The sequence below is a fragment of the Candoia aspera genome, chromosome 5 (assembly GCF_035149785.1).
Source record: "Candoia aspera isolate rCanAsp1 chromosome 5, rCanAsp1.hap2, whole genome shotgun sequence".
Classification (NCBI taxonomy): Eukaryota; Metazoa; Chordata; class Lepidosauria; order Squamata; family Boidae; genus Candoia; species Candoia aspera.
This window is the reverse complement of record NC_086157.1, coordinates 26,417,978-26,444,461: the sequence shown is the minus strand read 5'-3', so window position 1 is coordinate 26,444,461 and position 26,484 is coordinate 26,417,978. Positions and strand designations below refer to the sequence as shown.

Here is a 26,484-nt window from a genome sequence, read left to right as displayed (position 1 = left end):
TTGAGATCATTGTGTCTGAACGTCGGAATGCACTTTGCCGGGTCTCCTCCCCTTCCAACTTTCGATTCTGTTTATCCAAGGCATTTTCTTAACCATCTGGAAAAACCCGAGGTCTCGGACTGCTCCTTCCTCTGCATAAAGTTTGTCAGGCCCTTTCAAGAGAAATATCTGGCTTTTAAACTGTTTTGAGAAGCAGGTGCAAAATACTCAGGAAAAAATATACTGGTTCTGGTCAAAAAGAAGCAGAGGAGGGAATGGCGTGCACCCAAACTCTAGCTCCTCCTCCTCTTTTTTTTTTTTTTAACACGGATGCAAATACATTAATTTCCGTAGATTCATATATGTTCTAATGAAATTAACGCGATTAACCTTCCAGCGGGGACCTGTAGGAATGGCAAAGCAAGCCTCCTTGCGTTTGGGAACGAAAATGACTTGCTCGAAGAACTTAGGGATAGAGCATACATTATCACAACTCTGAAAACGGAAGAGGAAGCAGAGCGGCCTTCCCCTCTTTTCCAAACGGCGTGGGAAACGGGAACCGCTGAGGGAGCGAGCCTCAAAAAAGGGCAGTAGCATTTCCTTCAGAAAAGTTACTGCCTAACTTAAATAGCGCGCGGGAAGACTCCGCAGGGGCGCTGGCGCTTGGTTCGGCGCGCGGCACTAGACGGTGAAGGCTGACTTTTTTGGCTAAGGATCTGCATCTAATTTGTAACAGACGAGCGGTGCGGAAAGCGTCCCAAGCCAAGTTCAATTCTCCTTGCAATAAAAGTGCAGTTAGACTTTCCTTGGGCTTTTAGACTAGAGAGGGAGGGAGGAGACCCTCTTCTATCACAACTATCGCCGCCCCCAACCTTCTCACTTGCCCTCGGGTCGTGAGATAAGAGAAGGACCGCCCGGATCAGCCCTGGGTACACATTACAGGCTTCTGTAGGATCTCGCCACCCAGAGACTAGCGCGTGGGCTTCCCGTTAACTATCTTTTGGCGCAACATCATTCTCCTTTCTTTCCAAATAAAACCCATTGGGTCCAGATACACCTTTCAGTGATAGTTTCACACAATCTTGCCATTCCGTCTTCCTGTTTGGATGGGTGCTTAAGGAGGAAAGGATCTTAACTGAATTCCCGAAATCAAACGGTTTCACGCAACTGGCAAGGCCAATCCCAGCAGCAGACGTGGGTAACAGTGCTGCAGCTGTGTGCAGGTACCTCCAGCCAGCCTCACCCTCTTGTTCAGTGCAGCAGCATGATGTGGATCTGTCATCGATTTCGAGCGTCTTAATTCAAATATTTCTCCCTGATCCATTGCTTTGTTGAGGGGAGCTCTAAACAATCAGTGCAGGGTTGGAAGGACGGGTGAGGATCGTAACCTTGCGCGTGACAGTGATAGTTCAGTTTGGGACAATGTGGACAATAGAGATAAACTTCTTGGTCAGACCGGATGAATGGAAAGGTGCTGTTGAAGGACGTTGCTTGCAAGATACTTTTGAAGAGGCCTGACTTCGTCAACACACCTTGAGGACGTGAGATTTTGCATCTTGTACATTCAGGACTTGGTCCAGGCAATCCAAGGGCTGAGAACCCCATCCTGTGAACCCGGGACCGTCATTTTTGTTGTCTGAGGCAAAGCAGCCAATGATTCCTGCCCCAAGTGCAGACAGACCACTCAAGACTTTGCTCCCTCCAACCATTATCATCACTATTGACATCACCACCACCACCGCCGCCGCTGTCGCTGACTGTTAGAGGACTAAGGAAAGCACCTCATCTGCCCAGTAGCGAGACAGACCGTGTTCGTCGTAACCCTGGAGTGGGGAGCAGTGGGCTCGCTTCTGAATAAAGCGGCGTAGGATCGCGCGGTTCTTATTAAGCAATCGGTCTATAAAAGCAGGCCTATCTAAGCCGGATTCCCTCTTAGAAATTATGGAGGGGCACAACTGCACGTTTTAGTACTGTGGGCATTCAGAACCTACCAGAGGAAATAGGCAGATATTCATTCACATTGACGGTGTAAGGGGTATTTACTTTAATTCCGAAATACCTATTCTTCCATTTATGTTGCCAAATACAGTATCTTCTCCAAACCAATTACTGTAATAAGTCTTGAATCTCTGCTTTCTCCCTTCTTGTTTATTTGTTTTTTATCTTCCTTTCCCTCCTTTCTATTTCAGTTCACGGCACGTTTGGTAAATCAGCTCTCTCGAGTTCGTGTTTTTGTTTGCTTGCTGTTTAAGGCATTTGTTTGACGGCGGTATTATGCAAATATATGATAATGATCTCGAAACCCATTTGCAAGTAGTTGTCTTTAGTGCACACATGTTATTGATATTCTGGGGGTGGGGACGATATTCTAGAATAGAGAAAAATGCCTTCTGGGGAATAATTAAAACGAGAGAGCAATTAACAGCTTTTCTCAAGATCTTTAAAAAAGGCCCTGCCAGCAGAACAGGCACCACATTCTTCGGGCGCACGCAGGCGCGCGTGCGCACACACACACATTACGGCTGGGTTCGCCCAACACACTGGATGAAGTCAATTAAAAGCTAGCGGTTGTATCTGCACGACTTGCGAAGTTGTGTTAGCTTTCTCCTTCCTTCCTTCCTTCCTTCCTTCCTTCCTTCCTTCCTTCCTTCCTTCCTTCCTTCCTTCCTTCCTTCCTTTTTCTTCCTTCCTTCCTTCCTTCCTTCCTTCCTTCCTTCCTTCCTTCCTTCCTTCCTTCCTTCCTTTCTTTCTTTCTTCTGTGGCTTGACATGTTCTGTGAACACACCACAATTGGTCGCTTTATGTTCAGTGTGTTATGTATGCCGACCTCAAAAAAGAGTGAATTCAATAATCGGGTTAAGCACGTTGTGCAAATCGAGGCATGGGAAACGGCTAGGATTTGAGCAGAAAAGGTAGGGGTGGATCTGTACGTGTAGAGAGAACAACGGTTCAGCTGAGATTTTTGAGAAGGGTTATCCTGGCTCCAGGATAAGTTTCAATAAATCAGTATAATTTCTTCCAAATCAGCGAGTTTGGGAGAGATGGATTTTCTCTCCCTTCCTCCACAGGTGCCTGTTGATAAACTTAATGCTCCCACCCCTTCCCCTCTTTCAGAGGAGCTAGAACCCGCACCTCTCACCAGTCCATTTCTACACTAGGGATTTTATGGCGACACCCAGCCGTTGCTATGGCGATCTATCTACCACTAATGAAGACAAGCTTTCCACTGCTACAGCCGTGGCTGGAAGACGCTATAAATCCCTGGTGTGGAACTTGCCCCATTGAGCTTCACGGATTGTTTGGTTCTTGATTCTGCCCCCTTTCCCCCCAGCCTCCATTAGAAACATTTTCTGCCACTGAAAATGTGTTGGCTGATCTAGCGGATCTAGAGCCCTGCCGGGTTTATACGGCAAAGATTCCTGCAGTGCAGTGACAGCTAATGGCTGGAGGGAAAGGAAGGGAGAGAAGGGTTAAATCAGTTGATTTTTATTTGGTTTTCTGACATTAGGGTAAAACGGGTTAAACGCATTGCCATAAGGCCCTTGGGCCTTTTTGATTCTTCAGAGTAGGACAAGTCTGGGATATCCAGGTGGGTCCCTCAGCGAGATCCGAAAGCTCTTTAAAACCAGGCGCTGGTGGATCCAAGTAACCATCAGCCTGCCAGGCAAATAGATTTCCCAGAAAGAAACTGCTGCCCGCCATGCTTTGTCCCAGTTCTGGATCAATTAAGCTGAAGCGACCCCTCTTTCTTTTCTTCCACCCTCTCATACAAAGGGACTTGTCTTCACCACCAACCCAAACACACACGGGCATACTTACCGAGATTCTAATTTGTATGTTTTTGTGTTATCTGGCACGATCTTGCAGGTTAGATGCCGGTGGCAGAAAGCTGCAGGGATTTATCAGAGCAAAGCAAGCAGGAAAGCACGCAGCGACCCCAAGAAACCACACTTAGCATTGCAATCCTATGCCAGTCTGCTCAAAAGGAAGCCCCGATGAATAGAAAGTAATCAGCGCCTTGAATTAAAACGGGGTTTGCTGTTATTTGCCGGTATATTGGAGCGCAGACTAAAATGACGAATGTGGGTTGTCGGTGAGCGAAGCTTCCCTTGTTCGTTTGGCGGGCTTGCATGCCACGGAGTTTCAAGAGCAGGCTCGGAATGATAGGTTTATTTAAGTGGGAGGAAACCCAGAAAGGGTTTACATTTGAGTAGACTTTTAGGAATCAGATCCTACTACTGTATGTGAGGCTTCAGTTACATACACATTTGTTTGCAGTTTAAGTCCAGTAAATAAATCGTTAAAAATACTTCCAGGTAGACTACATGAAATTGTGCTGTAAATGTTATCCGTTTCTTCTCAACCACTTGGGGAGTGGGATGCGTGGTCTAACAAGCAGATACAAACAATATCCATGTGATGATATGGTATCTATTTAGAGATATCACCAGCAACTATTTTTAACGTATGGAAAGAAAATAACAATTCAGTTTCATCCTGACTCTTTCCCTGTTCCTGACTGTAATCCTGCTTCCAGATACCAGTCAGGAATTTGAGGATCCTTGTTGGGCTGCAGAAAAGGTGGAAAAATGAAAATGACATACAGAAACCCACTTCGGCTATGAATACATTAAGTGAGGTTGATATTTCTGTATTTTCAAAAATAAGGATTTGGCCTTGAAAAGGTTTCCTAAATATGGTGATAAACATGGTGACTGCCATCTTAGGTAACTTTGCTTCACAATAAAGCTAATTTAATTGGCTTAATTCCGAGCCAGCAGGAAGAGAAAAGTACTTTGAAGCTTGATAGAGTATTTTAAAATAGACTTGTGTGCTTGCTCGAAAGTAAATTCACAGACGTCAATGAGACTTAGTCGTAGGTAAAAATGTATGAGATGGCAGCCTAAAAATTAAATTTATGCTGCATCATCCCAGATTAGTAGCCAAACTGCAATATAATTTTCCCCCAACTAAAAGGAATGTTATAAATCTTTTTAACAGTGAAAACATAACTGTGTTGTTAAATGTATGGGATTACAGAAAAAATACCATCTGGTTCCTCTCTGTGATTAGTTATATATTTATATGATTTATTTATCACCTCAATCCAAACAGACTTTAGGCAATTAGAGAGCAATTCAGCCATTTGAAATTAGACTGTCGGATTCAAAAGGATACAAGACAGACATCAGTATTATTTCTAAAGGTTGCCTCTGTATTCCAAATTTACTCTGCTTCTAATATAGTTGCACTTGTATGTGTGTGTGTGTGTGTGTGCAAGCGCACACTTTACTTTTAGGAGAGCAATGCAGTCAAGATTGAATGGCTGTCTCTGGAGATGATAGAGGTGCATCTTTCTCTTCGGTCCCTTATTTTTCAACAACCAAAGATTGGAAGAAGCTGTTCTGAGATAAATCAAGCAGGGACACTGACATCTTGCCTAGTATAAGCAATATGGTTCCCAGATGCTTCCCTTCTTTATGAATGGCAGCAGGAAGGATCTGACCCGGGCCTGTGGCAAGGAGGCATCCCGGCAGCCACCTTGTTCTGCACTCCCAGAGCAAGGCCAGCCAGCCCCACAGCTGGGAGGGGTGGACAAAGCAGAGCAAGAAATGCCAAGGAAAACCTCTGAGTCTCTTACATTATCTATTATGCATACAGTACTAGGATCTGATTTTTGTAAAACAAGAAAAAAGATTTATCCATTGGATCAGTTGTGCTCCCACTCAAAGTGATGAATTTCACCGAAGTTGTGTATGTTCCCCTACTGACATTTAAAATGCTTGCACGCACATGTAAACACACACACACGCCCACACACACACACCACATTGCTTAGGTGGATTTTAAGCAGCTCAACACCTGGGCAGCAGGAGCGCCCCCCCCCCCGGCCCCCATCCTCCTTTCCTCTCCAAAGGCACTGTGCTCTGAAGGGCTGCCATCTCTGGCCAAGGGTGATGATGAATGTTAGTAGGATTTAGATGGGAAAGTGAGGATGGCTTCTCCTTTGACCAGCTGGCTGGTTTGACCAGTTGTTGTTTTTAATACAGTCTTTTAAAAGTTACAGCTTTGGCTGAGATTGTCATGACTTCCCCCTTAGCTTGGCTTCTGTAGACCTGAATGCTGACACAAAAAAAGGGGTGGTGGTCACTGATGTTGTGATGGTGGCAATTCCAAAGTGTAGATTACAGAAGGAGGCTGCCCTCTACAGATTTCTCTCTCTTCTGTTCTTCAAAGGTCAGAGGTTGAAGGGCCTAGAAGTGGCTGATCCTGAGTTTGGGAATATCCTGTTGATGAACCTGTTGAATTTGTAAGTGCCTGTGATCCAGACAACAATCCCAGGCAAGCGTCCATGTGTGAACTGTCCCCTTCCATCTCAGTAATTTGGGATAAAGCTGGCAGCTCTGACTTTACAAGCTGAATTTACAATCTAGAAATGGAATGTTAGCAGGAAATCAGGGATCACACTGGTCCTCTTTTTTCTTTTTCCCAAAATTCTTCTCCCACCACGGTTTAAAACAAACACACACCATAAACCACGCACACTCCAAACACTTTTATTTGGAAACAAATGTAATCACCTTGAGGAATAAATAAATCCAGTACTGGCAGTCGGCACATTATCTGACACATTCAGATCTTAAGCCTGAAAAACATCGTTTTAAATTTAGGTTTCAGTAGGAAACAAACCTGCTTAATAACAGTGTGCAGGCCACACTGATCCAAGGCACATTGGGTTTGGGGGGGAAAGCCTCTAAATAACCTGGGATTAATTCCAAGCAAGCATGCATTCAGCGTTAAGATACTTTACTTTGGGCTGGATTGTGCCTACTGTACTGATTTAAGAGTACATTCCACACCCTTCACTGGAACCGATTTCTAATTAAGGCTGTAGTCTTGCATTTGTTTAGCTGTGAATAAATTCACTGAAAACATGGAGGTCTTCCACAAAGCCTGCACAGGATCAGGAAGCATGGAATGGTTGCAGTCCTAGATGCCTTCTTGGGAAAAGGTTTACAGCAAAATAAAGGTTGGATTCTCAACACTTTGTAATTACCCTTTCTGTACAGCAATCTACACACTATCCTCTGGGCCAAGGAAATCTGCTCCCACATCCAAGGAAGCAGGATCTTCTGCAGAGCCAGTATGGAGAGGCAAAACGGATCTCAGGATCACACGGGTTCCCTCCCCACCACTCCAGATGTCACTTGCAAGGGGCAGGAGTCACAAAGTGGCCAGTCATGGGAAATACTAAGACGGTAAAATACGGCAAACCCTGCCACCTTCCCTGGAAAAGAAAAAGGCAGAAACGGGAAAAGTATGAAACTTACAAGTCCGGGATGTGTCTCCCCAAGAGCTGCTCCTGCGGAGGCTCCCAGAGAGGTGCAGACCAGGCCCTCAAGTAACGCCCCGGACCTCACTTTCCCAGGGAACTTCGGCTGCCGGCTGCTTTCTCTCCTGGTACAGGCGGCGCTGTGCAGGCTGCGCTCCGGCCAATGGCCCGTGAAAGAGACGGCGGACTTTTTTCTAGGAGCTTCTCTCCCGCGCTTCCTTATCATCCCCGTGACATTGTGGGGGTGGGGGGAGAACGGGAAGGTTCTGTGGTTTGGAGACAAATAAAGCGCGAGGGGGGGGGGTAGCGGGAGAAAGAAGGCCGGCGGTCAAGCTTTGAACTCTCCGCCGGGAGAGAAGAAACGAAGTTTGGAAGAAAAGCAAGCAGCTGAACCTACGGAGTCACTCGCTGGAAGCAACTATTTTTATCCAGCCTCCCAACCGTCCCGGACAAGCCAGAGGATGAGGCCGCTAAGCAGCGGGAAGGAAGGAAGGAAGGAAGGAAGGAAGGAAGGAAGGAAGGAAGGAAGGAAGGAAGGAAGGAAGGAAGGAAGGAAGGAAGGAAATCTTCAAAACTATTATCTGCAGACTGTGGGCGCACTCCCTCCCCTTCTCTGGACAAAAGAGAGGAAGCAAGACGCCGTTCTCTCAATACCTTCCATGACACCCGGTGGAATGGATCCTCAAGGGGACGTCGTTCAGGCCGCGGCTCTCAGGTTGCCGCCTGTACGGTTGCGCCGTGGTCAAGTTCGCCGAACACCGGGAGGCTGAAAGAGGCCGGGACCGGCAAAGGGCAGGGCTGGAGCCGCCGCCGCCGCCGCCGCCGCCGGCCCGGTTTTCCGCCCGTCGCTCAAGCTCCCGATTCCGGAAAGTCGAGCCTCCGCAATGCAGGCTGGCCGGATCAATAAACGAGGGGGCGCGTCTCTTGGGGTTGCCCTCTCCGCCCTCCTCCTCCTCCTCCCGCAAGCCGGCCGGCCAGAGAAGCGGAGGCTCTGGGCAGCCAGTGGTGGCCGAGCAGGCGAGGGAAAGGCAATGAAAGGGTTGGGGCGCCCGCTTCGCCCTCCCGAGGCGGGGAAGCGGTGAGGGGCGCTTCGTCCTCAAAGACCGTCTCAGCTGTCTAAGGAAGCAGCCTCGGCTCAGGGTAAAGAACCGACCGCTGTCCGGGTTTACTTCTAGGTAGCTGGGGAAAAATCACATTTTTTGATTTCATAATTAATTTTTGCGTATGTGTGCTCGAGCGCGGACTGAAATAAAATGTAATTAAAACAAAAGGATTTGTCCAAAATGATTGTTAATTATTTTATGACTTTGTATCTACCCGTCCATTCAACATATTTTAAGTATTTATTTACCTCCTTACTAATCCTCCTTCCAAAAGCTGTTTAGAAACCGGCCTGTCCTGAGACACAATATTATTATTATTCTTATTATTATTAATGTTATTATTATTGGAATATAAGAATTGTAGTTTCATAAAATAAATACGATAGAATTTCAAAGGAAAAACTGCTTTCCGGATTTCATAGAGCCGCACAAGTGTGTTGTTTGTTTTGCTAAATGGAAGAAAGAAGATGGCGCCATTACTTGTTATTGTTGTTGTTATTTCAGGATTGCGGTTTTGTGGGATAAATTCGTGCAAAATAACCTAGTTCAGTTATGTTCCTGGTAGGAGCGAATAGTGTGCATTTTTAGTTGCCAAGTAATCACAGGATTTTCGGTCAATTTCAACGCACAAAAATTGACTGCGTGATTCTGACACACGTCTCGCTCCCTCGCGCGCGCGCGCGCACACAAGGATCTATCAGCACAAGGTTGCAGGGCCTGAGTGCCTCTCCGCCGCGCCCTCCCCGAGGGGCAGCCAGCTCCCTTGCCTCCTCCTGACCACCCCCAACTAGTCCTCTCTCTTCCTTGACACCAGCCGCAGACATCTCTATTTACACCCGTGTCGTGGCCCCTTCAGCGCAGCCCGTCTCCCGGGCAGGGAGGGGGAAGGTTTAGGGACTCCCGTCGGTTTCAGCCAATCTGGAGGGCATCTTCCGAGGGGACTGCCGCTGCCTGCCTCTCCCCGCCAAGCCAATTCTTAGTAGCGGCTTTTCCTTCGTTCTCTTGGAGCCCTCTCCGTAGCTAGCCGCTTCCCCAGGCCCTTGTCCCTCCCCTCGAAAGTTCCGGGCTAGGGCTCCCTCTCTTCCCTCTTCTCCGAGGACGCCGGAGACTTTAGTCCCCGAGGAGGTTCTGTTTCTTTGCTCGCTTCTCCGCAGCCGAAGCTTTCCCCGCGCTCACCGCGGCCAGAGGTCCCCGGTCCCTCCTCCCCGCCCCTCCCCGCCCCTCCCCGCCCCTCCCCTCCCCTCCCCTCCCTGCCAGCTCGTTCCCTCTGCCCTCTGATCCGAAGGTTGCCCCTTCCTCGCCCTGGCTCGGAGGAAGGAGGTGCCCACCGGGACATGGGGGGTGCTGCCGCTATCCGGGTAGGGATGGGCGGGTCGGACCCAGGGACGCGCGAGTGGCCATTAGCCCGTCCGGGGGCGGTGGGGGGAAGGCTTGGATTGATGGGCCGGAGCGACCAATGAGAGGGCGCTTGGAGGATGGTCTGGCTGCTGTTAAAGGGGGCGGTGGGAGAGGAGCTGCCAGTCCAGCCTAGCAGCTAGCGGGAGAGGCTGGGAGGAGGCGGGGGTGGGGAGCGGGGGATAAAAACCAGCCACAGCAGCGGCGCCCACCGCAACTAGCAGACGAGGCGGAGAGGCGAAGGGAAGACCAGGGAAGACGCCCCCCCCGCGCGCCAAAAAGTGGAGGAGGAGGAGGAGGAGGAGGAGGAAGGACCGGGTCTCCCCGCTCCCCCTCGCGGCTGGAGCATCTCCATGGCGGGCGCTAGCCATGCCTGAGTGGGACCCGCGCCCGGATTGAGGGACGCACACTGGGCACTTCCCACCGCCTGCGTTATTGTTCTGGACTGCCTTCTTTTGCCTTTGCTTTTTTTCAATCCCCCTCGTCGCCCGCCCTCCCTCCTTCCCTCCGCCCCCTCCCCTCCTTCCCAACTTAAAGTGAGCGGTTGGGTGGCTGTGGCGAGAAAGGGGCGCCCGTTTCCTTCCTCGCTGAGGAAGCGGCGGCGGCGGCGGCAAGTTTGGCGAAAGCGAATGGCGGGGAGAGGCGGAGGAGAAGAAGGGCAGTGATCCTCGGAAGCCCCCAGGCAGGGCCGGGGGGAGCCTCGGAACGGGGAGGGGAGGGACGGGGCGGGGGAGGAGTGCGGCGCAGCGCGGCGTGTTTGTTTTCGGAAGGCGTGTGGAGTGTAAGGAAGAAGCGGCCACTCTCGCACGGCCGCGCGTGCGCGCACATCGCTTTCCTCCCTGTGTACGTGCGCGCGCGCGCCGGTCTCACTATATAGCTGCTTGCCTGTGTGTGCGAGAGGCTGTTGGTGTGACTGTGGCGCTGACATCTCTTCGCCGCGGGCTTGTGCGTCGTGTTTTTGTTTTCCCAGGGAAAAGCGAGTCCCCCCACTTCCCCCACCCCACCGCCCCTCTCTCTTCTTCCTCTCCCCGGACTGCTCTTTGCCTTCGTCCCTTCAGGGCTGCCCTTCCCGCCCGCCGGCCCGCCCGCCTCCGCCTCAGCCGCTTTAATACCCTTCGGGTTGCCTCCTGCGCCTGGACTCGCCTCGGCGGCGCGGTTCTTTCTCTCGCTCCGGCGGCGGCGGCGGCGGCGGCGGCAGCCCAGAGCCCCGGACCTTGGAGGGGGGTTCGGGCGGCATGCTGCTGGATGCGGGGCCGCAGTTCCCAGCGCTGGGAGTGGGCACGTTCGCCCGGCACCCGCCCCCTTCGGCGGCGGAGATGCAGGAGCGCGAACTGAGCCTGCAGAACAGCTTCGTGGACTCGGCGGCGGCGGCGGCGGCGGCTCACCTGGGTGCCTTCAAGCTCAACGCGGCGGCGGCGGCGGCGGCGGCTCACGAGCTCTCCCCAGGGCAAGGCTCGGCCTTCAGCTCGCAGGCTCCGGCTTACCCGCACGCCGCCCATGTGGGCTCCTACTCCGGGCCGCCTTTCAACTCCCCGCGGGACTTCTTATTTCGGAGCCGAGGCTTTGGGGAGCCGGCGGCGGCCGGCGGCGGCCAGCACGGGCTCTTCGGGGCGGCGGCGGCGGCCACCGGCAGCCTCCACCACCCGCATGCGGAGGCGCAGAGCCACCTGCTCTTCCCGGGCATCGGAGACCAGCATGGCGCTCCCGGTTCACCCAACGTGCTCAATGGGCAGATGCGCTTGGGCTTACCCGGAGAAGTCTTCGGTCGGTCGGATCAGTACCGCCAGGTGTCCAGCCCCCGAACTGACCCTTACTCGGCGGCCCAGCTGCATGGCCAATACGGCCCCATGAATATGAACATGGGCATGAACATGGCGGCACACCACGCGCACCACCCGCACGCCCACCCGCACGCCCATCACCACCACCACCACCACCACCACCCCGGGGCCTTCTTCCGCTACATGCGCCAGCAATGTATCAAGCAGGAGCTGATCTGCAAGTGGATCGACCCTGAGCAGCTCAGCAGCCCCAAAAAGAGTTGCAATAAAACTTTCAGCACCATGCACGAGCTGGTCACTCACGTCTCCGTCGAGCACGTCGGGGGGCCTGAGCAGAGCAACCACATCTGCTTCTGGGAGGAATGTCCGCGCGAAGGGAAGCCCTTCAAGGCCAAGTACAAGCTGGTCAACCACATCCGCGTGCACACGGGCGAGAAGCCTTTTCCCTGTCCCTTCCCCGGATGCGGCAAGGTCTTCGCCCGGTCGGAGAACCTCAAGATCCATAAAAGGACGCACACAGGTCAGTCAGTGAACCGAAGGAGGAAAGCGGGGAAGGGGGCGGCGAATGGATGCTGGCCGTGGGGCGGGCAGGTCTGTAAAAATCGCTTCCTCCCAGCTAAAACCCAAACAGAAAGATTTGCTTTCTTCCTTGGCGAGCTTCTTTCCTCCCTCCTGCATGTACACGGACGACGTCTGGTAAACCCTTGGTTTATTTTATCCTTGTGTTTTTCTGTAAATAGGATGCAGCTTTAATTATTGGCAAAATAAAATAAAGGAATACTGTACGTTTAGAGGTCCATGGGCGCCTCGCTATTGAGTCTTGCCCTTCTCTATAGGGGTAAAACCAAGGGTGAGGTTTAAGTAAATCTAGTTAGGGACCAGGTATTTTCCTTGGAAGACTGAAGCACCGACCACGTAGGACTGGAAATGCGGGTGGGATGTGAGGCGGCAAAGGCAAAATGCAAATCAATCCCTCAGTCCTTTTTGAGCGCAACAACAAAGGGAAACCCGGAGATTTCGAGAATTACTTGCAAATAAATGTACAATCCTGACGACACTGACTTAGAAATCCATCCGATTCACTTCTGAATAATATGCAGAGGTCTGAAGGGTTACTGAAATTCGCGCATTAGCTGCTGTGTGTCAGGAGAGCGAATAAATTCACCAATACGCCACTGTAAAAAGGAGCGCAGGGAACTGAAAGTAGATTTGCTTTTCATATCCTAAAATGAGTTCTGTTTCCGAGCAAGACGTCGTCCTTCCGCAGAGCAATACCCTTGCTTTTCATTCCATTTCAAGGGTGTAAGACGGGACCATAAGATTTTCTCATTTTGAAAGTCTCAGTCGTGGCCGCTGAAGGGGTTTTTGCATTAGCTTATTTACATTATGCAATAACCGACAGAGAATGTAATGTTAACAAACGTTCAGGCTTAGGATCCCCTCAGACCTATAGGGCCAAAAGGGAGCCAGTGATTCTGCTGGTAAGTCCAAGGGGTGAAATCCAAAGAGCGCCGGTTTCCAAGAATTTTCTCCCGGCCAAATCTGCGCCCAGACTTCTTTGCGTCGCCTCTTCTCTTCTCTTATCTTCTCTTCCCGGCCCTGAAAAAAACAGTCAAATATTTGAGCGATTTCCGGACATCAATATTGACGAAGAGAAAGGAGGGCACCTCGCTGGGCCTTTCTAGTTGTGCTGTTGACGTGTTAAGAACGGGCTGAGGTGCCAGACAGGCTTTAACGAGGTTTAACAAATCCGAGACGTTGATTTGCAGGGAGATGGCCGCGATTTGGCTCTGAGCGGTTGTCTTTAAGGAACAATTTACGTGCTAATGGAATTTCTTGTGAAATTGCGCGTCTCTCCCACCTCCGATTTAGGGGGAGGGGAGCGGAGGATCGGGCGGTGGCGGTGTTTGAATTCTCACACCTACAAATTACTCGGAAATCTGGCAACAGGATGAAAAAACTCAAAGAATATTCCAAGCGAAGATATTGCACGTATTTTTTTCCACACTCCTTTTGCACACACACCCCTCCCCATCGCCACCCACCACCCCATGCAGATCTAGGAGGAGTGACTTCCAATGTCCTTCCACGAATGCAAGAAAAAATACAGCAGCGTTTCAGATCTTGGGCTACCGTATTTGTTAGCACTATTTAACAGGGCTTGGTTAGTTTGTTAATTCTGGACTGGGGAGGTGCCTTGGCCTGTGAAGCTAATTTTGCTGAACTAGATACAAGGCCCCCTTCTCCTGGAGGATCTCCGCTTGCTTTCTGTGGGGAATTCAGGGTTTGAAACAATGGCCACAGGTTGTTTTTGCACATGTGTGATCTCTTTCCATCTGTTTATGTCTCAATCTGAAACCAAGTTTACAACCCCAAGAACTTTCTAAAATTCATGGATTGTCACGTTTTGGCTAAGTACCACACTGTACTCCCTTTTTTACCATCCTCAGAGCAAGAAAGTATCCGGGATTTCCAAATTAAAGTATTTAGAAATAAGATGGCATTTGATCACTGAATAACCTCTTCCTTTAGGCCGGGGATATTCTGCTTCCGCTGCAATCCCTCGGTCACTATAAGTCTTTCCATTCCTGAAAAGGGGCTCTTTCGAGAAGCCGGCTGAATGCGGCCTCGGTGGGCAGATTCTTTTTGCAGAGATTTACTGCGCTGTCCTTCCTTCTTGCAGGGGAGAAGCCCTTCCAGTGTGAATTCGAAGGCTGTGACAGGCGCTTCGCCAACAGCAGCGACCGGAAGAAGCACATGCACGTCCACACTTCGGACAAACCCTACTTGTGCAAAATGTGTGACAAATCTTACACTCACCCCAGCTCTCTGAGGAAACACATGAAGGTAACCAGAGAGACGCTGGCGCTCGCCTGGGAAGGGGATTAGGGGGACGAGAGAGGGCGAGGGAGATCCGGAGAGGATCCGTCCCAGGAACGGCAAAGGAGGCGGCCTGCGCTCCTGGGAAGCCAGACCCCTTGAAATTAGGGGCTTTTATCTCGGGGCAGAGGGACCCCTCGAGTTGCATCATAGACGCCTGCATTTCAGTGCCACGATTTAAGTGACTTTATTTTTCACAGGACAGGATTGGGGCTCTTCAGGCTGTCTGGGAGGACTGAAATTGCCTTCTTTTTAAAAAAAGGAGTGCTTAGGTGGGGGACTCGCGGCCTTCGCTCCGGGGACCCTTCTTTCCGTTTTATTCTTATTATGTATAACGGAGAAGATGAAGATGAAGATGAAGATGATGATGATGGCAGCTGATTGTTTTGCTTTGCCTTGTAGGTTCATGAATCTTCCCCGCAAGGCTCCGAGTCCTCGCCTGCTGCTAGCTCCGGCTACGAGTCCTCCACGCCACCGGGCTTGGTGTCCCCCAGCACAGAGACCCAAAGCACGGCCGCCTCCAACTTGTCTCCGGCAGCCGCCGCGGCCGCGGCAGCCGCCGCAGCAGCGGCAGCGGCGGCATCTGCCGTTCATCGGAGCAGTAGCGGCGGCGGCGGCGGCGGCACGGGTGGCTCGGGCGGCGGCGGCGGCGGCGCGGGCAGCGCCAGCCACAGTGGCCTCACCTCCAATTTCAACGAGTGGTACGTCTGAGGACGCCTGGCGCTGCCACCCTTCTCGGATCCCCCGGGGCCAAGCCCTCGGAGTCAGTTTCGCGACTCTCTGCTTTCTCTCTCTTTCTCCCTCTCTTTTCCCCCTTTGTTTGGATTCAAAACATTCCGAAGCAGCACAAGAGAGAGAGAGAGAGAGAGGCGGGTGAACCCTCTTAAAAAAAAGAAAAGAAAAAGAGGAGGGGGACTAAGAAGAAGAAGAGGAAAAGGAGGAGAAAGAGAAGGAAGGCTTCCAAACAGCAAAAGGGTTCTCCCCACCCAGAGGCTGCCGCTGCCTCCAGAGTCTTGCAAGTATTCCGTTTGCCAGAGACCCTCCCTCGGGCCTCCAAGCGCCTTGGGAACAAAAGATCAGAGTTCGTCCATCTCTCCGTGTACATAGAAGAATCCAAGGTGGTAATCAACTTTTTCTTATTGTATAGAAATTGGTCCACTTTGTGAACTATGGATTGCTTTCCTTTATCATCAATTCCTCACCTAGAGCTTTTTCTGCCTCCTGAGCTCTTCTCTTCTCTTCTCTTCTCTTCTCTTCTCTTCTCTTCTCTTCTCTTCTCTTCTCTTCTCTTCTCTTCTCTTCTCTTCTCTTCTCTTCTTCCCTCCCCTCCCCTCCCCTCCCCTCCCCGTTCTTGAGTTCACCAATTTTAAAAGGGGAGAAGGGAAATAACATGAAAGCAAATGGTTTTTTTCCTGTAATTGTGGTATTGAATATTGTGTTCCTTTGAAAAGAGGCAACTTTGATTGTAAACTTCATTCAAATATAGACCCGAAAGATTAAAAAAAAAAAGTGCCAAAGTCTCCATGTTGTTTTCAGAACGACCCAGATCAATTCCCTCTCTTCTCCCAATGCTTGTGAATGTATTTTCTGTTAGCTGGGTTTACATGTGATGTTTTAGTGCTTTTTGCAAGTTCGATTTGTTAGTTCCTGTTTGGAAATTTGTGGGGGGCGGGTGGGGGAGAAATAAACGTAGTGCTGTTAGGGATTTTTTTCGTAATAACACCCTTCCTTGTGTAAATATCTGTTGCCATATTTATCCATTTGTAATTAAATTATGGTATTAACTTGCTACAGAGGAAACAGTATTTATAAAGAATGTTTCTTAACTATAAATATGTACAATTGTGAGCATAAACTGTTTCAGAATTTTTTTATTTGGAGGTTTATGTGGTTTCATCATTTCTTGTGATTTTTTTGAGAGTAATGCATACAGAAATATAATAAAATGTGTTGAAACTGCAGTCCATGATATTTTTAATCCACATGTGTCTTTGTCCTGGTAAATTATATGTGTTCATATGTTGGTTAGAGTGTGTGAGGCTGTCTATTAAGTTCATTTTTAAAAGCAATTAAAATCAGTCATAAATGTAGAAAGTATACAAAAGAAATACTGCTAGTTTCTTTTTCTTTAATTGTAAAACTCATTTTACATTTCAAAAGCTCAGACAGTATAACCCCTCCTGAGTTGCAGGCTGAAACTGGAAATGTACGTTTACCTGGGGGTAAGTGACAATGGACCCAGAGAGTCGTACTGCTCAATAAACCTGCACAGGGTTGCCTTGCACAAAAATAAGGCCCCTGGGCTACTAAGCAGTCTGAGTGCCAGCTCAGCAGAGGAGTTAGCTTGTGTTTCACTTCTTACCCTTTGGAAATGAACTGGAGTTAAGTTTGAATGGCTCACATCTTGTAATTGAAATATGTTATTTGTTTCAGTTCAGCAGTCTAATCTAGTAATATCTGAACTGCTAGTCTCTTGGCTTTTAAAAACGTAATACTCATGCCTTTGTTCTCTCTAAGAAGACCCCCATCTTCTTGAAGTGGTGAGTTCTCTGTGTTGCTTTTTATATTTGTACGTAATTAATGTTTAATGAACCAACACGTTGGCCTGTTCGTTTATTTATCTATTTTTAAATGTTAGACATAGGTTCTTGCTACATCTCAGTAAAATCATGGAATTCTTACATAATTCCAATATAATCATTTCCTTTTCTTTTATTGTTCTTATTTTAAATTATCTACTTATTGAAAGTTGACATTTGTTCTTGCTGGGGATATTAAGTGCATGCACTTTACTGCAAGAACAGGTGCTTAGCTGTAATGGCCAAGGAGAATACTGAAAATGTATTTGAATTAATATGCTGGAGTATCTATAACCACCTTCAATTTATCAGTATAAAATATAATATCTTATTCCACATGAATGGAAATTTAAAGGTGCTTTTTTTCCTTTTAAAGAACATCCTAAGTCCACTTTCGCTTAGATGCTAGGCTTTGGTGAGGCTGAATGCGTTTCGTCCTCCGGATCTGAATTTGAAATCCTCCTTCAGGCAAGCAAGCCTGCCTTTTAAAAGCGTCTTTCGAAGAATCTGGAATGGAACTGAGCTGGACAGCTTGAGATCTTCAAAAGCCTGGCCTTTGCCCAAAGCCTCCGAACGCAGCCACCTGGACACTAAAGCAGCCGCGCAGTCCCCTCCCTTTTCCAAGCCCTGCGGAGTCGTGCTCCTGGCATGTGGTGGCAGCTTCTCCACTCCAACCTCCAACCCAACTCCAACCCAACAACCTAGCAAAAGACGCAGCGCTGTTTTTTCCGGTCCTCCATTCCAGGTTGCTCGCGGCACGACCCCATTCCGCCATGGCAAGGAAGAGAAGAGGCAGAATTGGAATCCCAGGCGGACCGATTTGCTTGCGAGAAAAGGCCCACTTAGCTCAGCTGGGACTTGACATCCGTGCCGGCTTTCCATAAGCATTGCGACGTCATCTTGGTGCTGGGAGGTGAAGGTAGAAACCCAACTTTCTGCATGGAAAGTGAAGTCCGGAGATAATTCACCCCCCTTCCCCGCCTCCTGTTCGGGTAGCCACGCTGAGTCAGGTTTCCTTCGCTCTGCTCTCGGGTGCTGGCTCCGTTTCAGCGTATTCATTCATTCTCGAGCGCACAGTGCAGAAACCCTGAAGTAACCAAATGACTGTTAAAATGTCATTTTCCTCTCTTAATAATATTAGGGCGACCGTCCGTCTCTTCCTCCTTCCCCAGTTTTATTAAAATAATTAGCACATGACGCTGACCCTTAGGAGAATGCGCGCCGCTTGGGAAAACTGCCTCGGAAGAGACCAGGAGAACGCGAGCGGGCTGCGCTGGAGTCGGGGCCTGGTTGTGGCAGCGGCGGCGGCTGTTTAACCAAGCCAGGCCCGGGCTTCCCGCTCTGGCTTCCAAAGCCGGCTTGGCTTAAAGGGGACAAATGGAGGCAGGGGAGGTGAAAATGCCCTCCCGCCGGCCCTCCATTTCCGAAGGCTGCCTCACTTCGCTTTCCAGCTCCCGCCCCGCGAAAGGGTTTGAGCGGGAGTCCTTGTTCCGGGCTGGACGTTTCAGCGGGAAGAGCCTTCGCGGCGACTGCGGTCAGGAACGAGTCACCCCGGCGCCGTCCCCGCTTGTCTCCTCTTCTCGCCCGGGAAGCCGTCAGCGTCCAGCGCAGGACCGAAGGACAGGCCCTTCTCCCCAAACCTGGGCGCGGTTGGAGACTCGGCTACCGGCTAGTGGGGACGGGCGAGGAGCCTCCCGGAGCGAAGGGGGACAGCTTCTGCTCCGGCGCGGCTCCAGGAGCCAAAGCCCTTGGTCCCTTCCGTCTGCCTATTGGAAGCTGCCTTTTCTTCCTTCCGGGCCCCCCGGGAGGGGAAGGGAGAAAGAGGGTCCCGTCCGCCCCTCCCCTCCCCTCCCCTCCCCTGCCCCATTCATCTGGGCCAGCCCTGAACTTGAACTTGAGCTGACCTTGGCCGCCCCGGCCTCCGCTTTCCCAAGGCCGGCCAGGGCTGGATTTCGGGGGGGTTCGCCTAGGTGTAGAAGAGAGCGCGGGGCGGCGAGGCCGAGATCTTAGCTGAGGAAAATGCTGCTGGCAGGCGCACGGAACAGTCCAGAAACTTCCTCAGTGCTGGTGCCTCCTGCATAATGCCTCAGGGAACACAGGTTTAGCGGGTATAATAGAGCGCGCTATAAAGAATAGAGCGCAAATGACCTTAAAGGCGAGGCTTGAAAGACTCCGTCTCCAACCCACACACACCCAGTTCCGAGTTTGGGGACTTTTATCCGCCTCCCAGCTGACGAGCTAAAGCCGCGGTCTAAATGGCTGAGGGATCAATCCGAGCGCCTTCTCTAAGGCTGCGATCGCCCAGATTAACCCAAGAGAGCTGCGTGGCAGCTACTCCCAGACAGACCTGGCGTGCCTTGGGGTCGGGATGAAGTGGCAGCGCAGGGAAGCCCAGGAGGAGCAGAGACCTGTGGATGGAAATCATTTCCCAAAGCCGCTTCCCTGATCGTGTTCACCCCTGGATGCGTCTTTGCAATTTCGCTTGGTTTGGCCAAGGTCTTTCCCGCTTTACTGTAGTTCATTTTTTGTTTGATAATAGTGATGGTGAAGGTGTTTAATTACCCGGCAGCCCGGAGCAGTTAGGTCTACATACCCTTTAGTAGTAGGGCCCCTCTGTTGCGCGGTGGCAAACGACGACGCACCAGTAGTAGCTGGCAGTAGCCTGGGTGGATGTTTCGCAGCAGTAGAGTTTTCCTCTGAGAAAGGAAACCAAAAACAGGTCATGGGCCATTTACTCACCTTCGCTGGGCCCTCATACCAGTAATTTAAACTGACCTTATAAATAGCCACAGAAGACGCTAGAAATCACAGGTAAAGAATAGCCCAAGACATTCAGGTGTACTCACAACCTCCCTTGGGTTTTGAGTAATGTTTTTCTCATTCCGAAAGGCCTTTCTTCTTCAGCCCCCCCGGAGGCAATCCATAGATCAGTCCTTGAAGCTGTGGGTCGTCTGTGTTCGGGGGAGGCGAGGGGGAGCTGTATAATTTCTCCCTAGCTCAACTAGCAGCAGCCCTTCCAAACCTAAAAGCAACCTTTAACTGGTGATCAAAGAACGGCCTGTAGAAGGCAGCTTAGTTAACATCAGTGGATTTGCTTGAAAGAACCTCTTTTCCCGAGGGAGTGTGTGAGGAGGGATACCATAAGTTGCAGATTTCTTTTGGGGACCACCAGATGGGATTCAAGGCACTTTATTCCGAAGTGGACTACAGAATTCCGGCTGTAGAGGTCCTGCTAAGGTCTTCTCCTCGCTGGGAGAAGGGCACCGATCAGCATCCGTTTCAAGGGCGCGCGAGCACAAGTCACTTACCACCGCCCTCTTCTTAAGCGCGCTTGCTTGCAAAGAAGAGCATTGAAGGCCCGCCAAGGAAACGCGCTTCGGGCCCTTGACCTTTCCTTTCAAGCCAAAGTCCTTAAAAAGGGGAATGATTCTGAGGGCAGGAATTCTGTGGGGGATGGATTACGCTCAGCTGCTCAGCGGTCTGGCTAGGCGGGGCTGTCCAAGCAAAGGCAGAGGCCCGTCCCCTACCTAGCGCGATCCATCCAGCCTTAAGCCTGAGTCAGATCCATGGCTTTGCGATGGAAGAGAGCAAAGGGCTTGGCACTTGCGCCCCTGACGTCACTGCTTCGTTTCATTTGGACGGTATCCCTTTCCGCAGAAAGAGAATAGAGCAGGCTGCCACAAAAGGCACTAGTGCACCTTTGAAAACTAGGACGCTGCGGAATTGCCGATATCCCGCTGACTTTAGTCGGAAGATGCTGTCCATACAGCCAAAGAGAGGCGACAGTGAAACGTAGAACAGTATGAACAGCACCGGGAAGGCTCATTCCCACCTCTGATCCTACCCTGTCTCCTCAAAAAAGGAAATAAAGCTCCACTAAAATGATTTGGCCTGACTCGTTCGTAAGCAGGGATCCAGCGAATGACCGCATAACGTAACCCCCGCCCCCCCCCCCCCTGCCAAACTTCTCGTCTTGAAGGCAGCAAGATTTGTTACCCGGATCCTGGGCTAGGATCCCCTTGGGCAAACACGAACTACTCTAGGGCGTTCTCCTGAGAACTCAAAGCTTAGGCAGGAGACCTGAGAGGTCCCACCAACTTCCCACGGGATCCTCCAAGTCCTCCAGCCGCCGATGCTCTAAGGAGGGCGGCTTTGTCCAGTTCTTATCGCCGCCTAAGCTTCCTCCCCACAACGGGAAGGTGTCTGGGGAAAGAGGGGGCTCCTTTGCCTTTGCAAGGCCTTGACTCACGGTACAGGAAATCGGGGGTGGGTGGAGGGAATTGAGGCATTTTGCCTGGAAGGGGGTGAAATTTTCGGCTCCCTTGGAAGAAGCCGTCTGACCTTTGCAGAGCAGCCTTTCACACAGTCCCGCGTGGAGCCGGATTCCGTCCGAAACGCCCCTCCCCCTGTTTTTTCTTTCCTCGCAGGCAGCGGGAGGGGGGAGGGAAGGAGGCTAAAGAACGAGTGTGTGCGCTTGGCGGGGCTTCAAAGGCTTCCGAAGTCTAGGGAGGAAAAGCAATCCGCCGAAACAAGCCTCGCCGGCCCCAGGACTTCCTTTGGCGGATCTTTGGCCTGGGAACGGTACAGGATTGTCTCCGATCGACAGCTCTCGGCCCTCGCAGGCACTTGGCGAATCTGCAGCAGCAGTACTTTCAGTCTGCCAGCCTGGCCGACCACGATGGTAGTAAGCCACAGTCCCTGCAGGCTCGTCCAGCCAAAGAATCACACCGACTCAGCTCAAGGGGTTGGGCTGGACGGCCAGGGAGGAGAGACAATATACAGTCCTTATAGTGGGTAGGGCGTTATGTATTTCCATCCATTTACTGGTATTTCATCCACTCTATAATTATATAGATTGCCTCCTAAAGTGGGGCATTGCATGTCTCCCGTTTCTGCAGACACACTGTGGTTGATTCTAACCCTGTAACTTAGAAGTCAATCGACTACTCTGGAAGACAGGCAGACATTCTAACTTGGTTTCTGTGCTAGGAAATTAATAAGCGATCCTTGTGAGGATAAATCATCAGAGCAGATTGGCTTGATATCCTCACAGTGATCGCTAATAGTGCTAGAAATTGCTAGTACAGAAATCTTTCATCACCACTTCCACTAATGATTTATTGCATACATAGCATCATTCAAGCATTGCTGTGACACAGCAATGAAGAGAAAGAAGATCTTTATGGCCACACCAATGATTGGGTGATGCTATTGGTCTTCCAGCAACTGGTTTCACACTAGGGATTTATAGCATCATGCTGTCATTGCTGCGAAAGGGGAAGACTATGTTTGCTAGGGACAGATAACCATAGCAATGGTTGGCTGACTTTGACAGTAGAAGTCACTAGCGTAGAAATGTCCAGTGACATCGAAGCAGTGGGTTCAGTTTGAAAGCGTGGCTAGACCAAGGCCATCCAAGGAACCACTGGGCCTCTCAGTGCGGATTTGAGCCCCTTACCCTAGTCCAGTTCCTTAACTTCACCAACAGAAGTCCTGCACAACGGTGATTTTTAGCATTACTGGGCCATCTCTGGAGTGATACACAGTTTGTCCTTGTCAATAATACAGCAGCACAGCAATGGAGTAATTACGCTTTAGATGTGAAAGCCTATCTATGAATTGTATCAGTATGGACTAACCACTATAGTCAGAGCAACTCATTCCCAACTTTATGGCGCAAGAGCAATGGATTTGCCACACCGTAAGATGCTTAAATCACTAAATGACCATAGATGGTCAATAATTGCACCAACTGATCAGGAAGGCCGCTTTGCCGCAACCTCAAAGATGCTTTGGATTGAAGCTTCAGTGCCCTAAGGGATCTTCTTGAAAGGAGTGGTGTGTGTGTGTGTCTGAACTGCCTGCCTTCTCCCTGGAGAAGATCTCGCTTCTGTTAGTGGACTGCATTCCTAGCTCCTGCACTTCAGATCCAGAGGGTCCCATAGAGTGAAGTCTCCAGTCAACCGACTCTGTGGTTCGGTTGTTACACCGTTTCTTGCGGCCCTTTCCTTTCTTTGCTGAGGGGACCGGCGGGATGTTCAAGGCTTGGGACGGGTGGAAGCCGGGCAAGCGGAGGCGGCGAGAGCGATGGGGAAGTCAGTTTCGAGAGCGACTCACGCCCGCATCGGCGGTGTTGATTGACTCGAAAAGACCGCCAAGGCCGAAGGCGCCCCCTGAATGGAGCGAACGCCGAATGCCCCGGCCACTCTCTTGCTTCTCTCCCGGCGCCTGGGGCTGCCGCTTGAAAGACTAGTCGGAGGGGGCTGCCCGGAACTCTTCCCGCCCTTAAGAACTGCAGGCGATCTTCCTTCGGCTTGCCCCTGACGGGCTCCTATAGAGGAGCCCGGAACCCCGCGAAACGTGCAGCCGGGCATAACGCCGGGCTTCCCAGGTTGGCTGAGGAAAAGGTGGGTTCTTCAGCCAGACTCTTCATCTCCTGCTAGGAATGCCGCCTGCAAAGGAAAGTCCCCATCCCTGGAGGATTTGTGCCTGAGGAGGCTTGGGCCATTCCCTCCTAGGGGTGCCTGGAGTCAGAGTGTCCCCCCACCGTTTCATCCGAGGTGTAGCTGGACGATTGTAAAACGTCTGCCGAGGCAACGGCCCTGCGCCGCTGAGAAGTGAGCACCGCTGAGGAACCTGCAGGCGGCCGCCGAGGTGTCTCTTTGGCGCCCCTGATTTGGACCAGATCACCTCGGAGCCCCTTTCAAGTGTGAGGTGAGTCGCAGCCGATCAACTCTCGACCGAGGAATCAAGGCTGGGTCTGTAGTCCTAAACAGAATCTGCAGATACTGAATGTGGTGAGACTTCTCCGAGTAAACATAACATCGCTGGGTGGATCTGCAGCCGCAAGTCTCATTGCGCTGTTTACTCCAGGAAATCTTTCCTTGCTATAGCTCAGCTTCCAAGCACACGGGTCGACCTGGATGCTCACGCATTTGACAGTGTCATTTGCACAGATCTCTACTCAGGGCGGACCTAAGTGTGTGGGATTATTAACTCACTGTACCGTTGGTCGACAGCGTTTGCTTTAAGTCCCAAGACTGCTTCTGGGAAAACAACAACAACAACAACAACAACAACAACTCCAGCCCGATAGCTGTCCTTATTTATTATTGCCCCAAAACTGAACAGCATAAGTGCAGTTTGAGACGGAAGTCCGGGACCCGACTCGCAGGATGGGCAGCCCTCAGTAGGCGCAACATTGTGAAGCGAGCGAAGTAATTGCCGGTTGCTGTCCCCGCGGGGAGGGGCGAAGGTTTTTAACTCGGAAAGAAAGACGGATGGACGGACGGAGAGATCGTAGGAAGGCAGGCACGCCGCCGAAAGGGAGTTTTCTTCCGCTACTTACTCCTGCTTGGCGTAGATCAAGAGGGTTGTTCTTCCGGCCTTTTCCCGCATCTCAGCGGTCCGCCCATCCTGGAGTGGAGGGATGCATTTTCACTCACGGGCATCAGCCCCATGTCCGTGTGGCATGTCTGGGGGGAGGAGTCCCACGACCCTAACGTAACCACGAGCACGTGGGAAACACTGCCATGCCCAAGTCCCAAAGGTTTAGTTTTGTCGCTGGCTCTGAATTTGGGCACCAACGTATCCTGGGAGTATTGTAAGAAGTCGGGTTGATGGCTCGAACTCCTAGAGGTTCACCTCCGGCTCCGGCTGACACCGGGAGCTCCTTCCGTGCCCACCCCAGCTCCTTGCCCTCCGTCCACCCCGTTTCCCAAGTCTTCCGCGGCGACTCGGAGGGCGCGGCCAGCCCCAGGTCAGGCCCAGTGGCAGCGCGTTTCTCGCCGGCTCCCGCTTCCTTCTAGCCCCGGGTCAAAGGCGCCGCCAGTTCGTGCCTTAGCAGGCAAAGAGGCCCAGATCTCGAAACTGGGAGGGAGACGGGCCAGCCCAACCCAGCTGGTTCCCTGAAGGGGAAGGAGAGGCGAACCGTTGAATGCCGCGGTAAAGGAGTACGAGTGACAGGGGGAAAGATACCTGAGACCAGTAAGAGAATAACCGGTGCTTCAACATTAAAAGGGGGTCGTTTAATGTGGAGATGCAAGCTAAATAATGCAGGGCAGAGCAATATAGGAGCAGAGCGGGATATGCACAATAACATAAGAGGGGGTTGATCCAGCCACAGTGAAGGATCTTTTCTGCCTTATGAATATTTATTTCAGAGGCATTTACCGCGCGGTCTTCGGCGACAACATCCAAGCCAGCAGTCGCACTTTGCCTGTACGGGGCTCTCACAGAGAGAAGGTGGAAGAAAGAAAACTCAGATGCACTCAGGGAAATGTTTTAGGTTGTGCCTTTGCTGAACTGTTGCTCCGCTAGGGCCCTGGTATTGTCGAGGCTGGGGGTGCTTTTAACTTGGAAGAAAGGGCGGGCCACGTTCCTGGCTTTTTCTGATCCAGCAAAACTGTGGAACATTCCGACACAACGCTCCACCTTCCCACTCCTCTTTTTCCTTTTTTCAGCCTGGGAAGGCTGGCTGAGTGGTGTGAGGCTAGTCTTTCCCGCGTCTGAGGAAGTTAAGAAAACTCTGGGTTTGTTTGGAATCTGCAGGCGGGTCCAGCTCCTCCCGGCTTTCTCTTGCCCCGAGAAAACTTTCTCTCCCTCCAGCTCAGCCCTTCTTCTGGGGTCGGAAACAGAAGCGTTCTTTCAACTCGTTCACCTTTGCCGCCTCTCCAAGCTGGGGGCAGGGAGATGGGGGCGAAGCAGGAGATTTCCATCGGAAAGAGGCTTCAAAACTCGGCGAGCAGGACTGGGCAATCCCTCAGTTGCGACTGGGAGCAAACTGGACACAGCTGCGTTCAAAAGCACCATCCCAGGCGTTTATTTTTCCAGGAGAATGAAGTTTATAGCCGCACAATCTGGATATTTGGAGTGGCAGACCGAGAGTTCGACAAGCCCTGCCTGGAGAAAGGGGACGCCGCCGGCCTTGTCTGGAGTCTTCGTGGCCTGAAACGCTCCCGACAACCGGCCTGTGGGGACGGGGTCGCTCGCCTCGCCCGCCCTTCTCTTCTGGCCTGTGGTTCTTCAGCGAGGTCAAGGCAACCTGTTTCTGAAGGGGCGTCTCGGTTGACTTGAGGACGAGATTCCCCTGAAATCAGCGTACCAGCCCAGCGCGGCCTTTTCCAGTCAAAGGGGTGGATGTGTGTGTGTGTGTGTTTGTAGGAGGCCTTAAGGAATGAACCGACGTGGAGAACGGAAGAAGTTTAGGGAGCGAATACATTGCACTCAATGTGAATAACTTGGTTAACTTTTTGCTGGCTCATGGTGTTGGTGAATCCAGTTCCTTGGGATATTTAGGGAATAACTAAGCATTATATATATTAAAAAAAGGGTCTAGCCCTCATGGATTAGAACAGCTGAGGGACTGCCCAATTAGATGGAAAATGGCCAGTTTTTCTTCCCCTTGTATCTAATACAGATACTTATTGGATTTT

General features: G+C 51.1%; 1 protein-coding gene across 3 annotated transcripts; it reads left to right on the top strand.

The window, feature by feature from the left end:
* Positions 1-11,045: 11,045 nt before the first annotated feature.
* On the top strand, positions 11,046-15,182 carry ZIC2 (Zic family member 2). 3 transcript variants are annotated; one of them, XM_063304326.1, is made up of 5 exons: positions 11,046-11,675; positions 11,742-12,111; positions 14,275-14,438; positions 14,874-15,033; positions 15,139-15,182. In XM_063304326.1, exons 1-5 carry the CDS (start codon positions 11,046-11,048, stop codon positions 15,180-15,182), a joined length of 1,368 nt encoding a protein of 455 aa, XP_063160396.1. The 3 variants fall into 3 exon arrangements, with proteins under 3 accessions (XP_063160396.1, XP_063160395.1, XP_063160394.1); XM_063304325.1 differs by having other exon boundaries at positions 11,046-12,111; positions 14,874-15,022; positions 15,131-15,182; XM_063304324.1 differs by having other exon boundaries at positions 11,046-12,111; positions 14,874-15,182.
* The last annotated feature ends 11,302 nt before the right edge of the window (positions 15,183-26,484 follow it).

What these genes read in the sequence shown, in the direction of transcription:
- ZIC2 (XM_063304324.1), top strand. Translation starts at nt 11,046, where the DNA reads ATGCTGCTGGATGCGGGGCCGCAGTTCCCAGCGCTGGGAGTGGGCACG. An exon ending in CCATAAAAGGACGCACACAG is followed by an intron (nt 12,112 to 14,274) that starts GTCAGTCAGTGA and finishes TCCTTCTTGCAG; the next exon opens with GGGAGAAGCCCTTCCAGTGT. An exon ending in CTCTGAGGAAACACATGAAG is followed by an intron (nt 14,439 to 14,873) that starts GTAACCAGAGAG and finishes TTTGCCTTGTAG; the next exon opens with GTTCATGAATCTTCCCCGCA.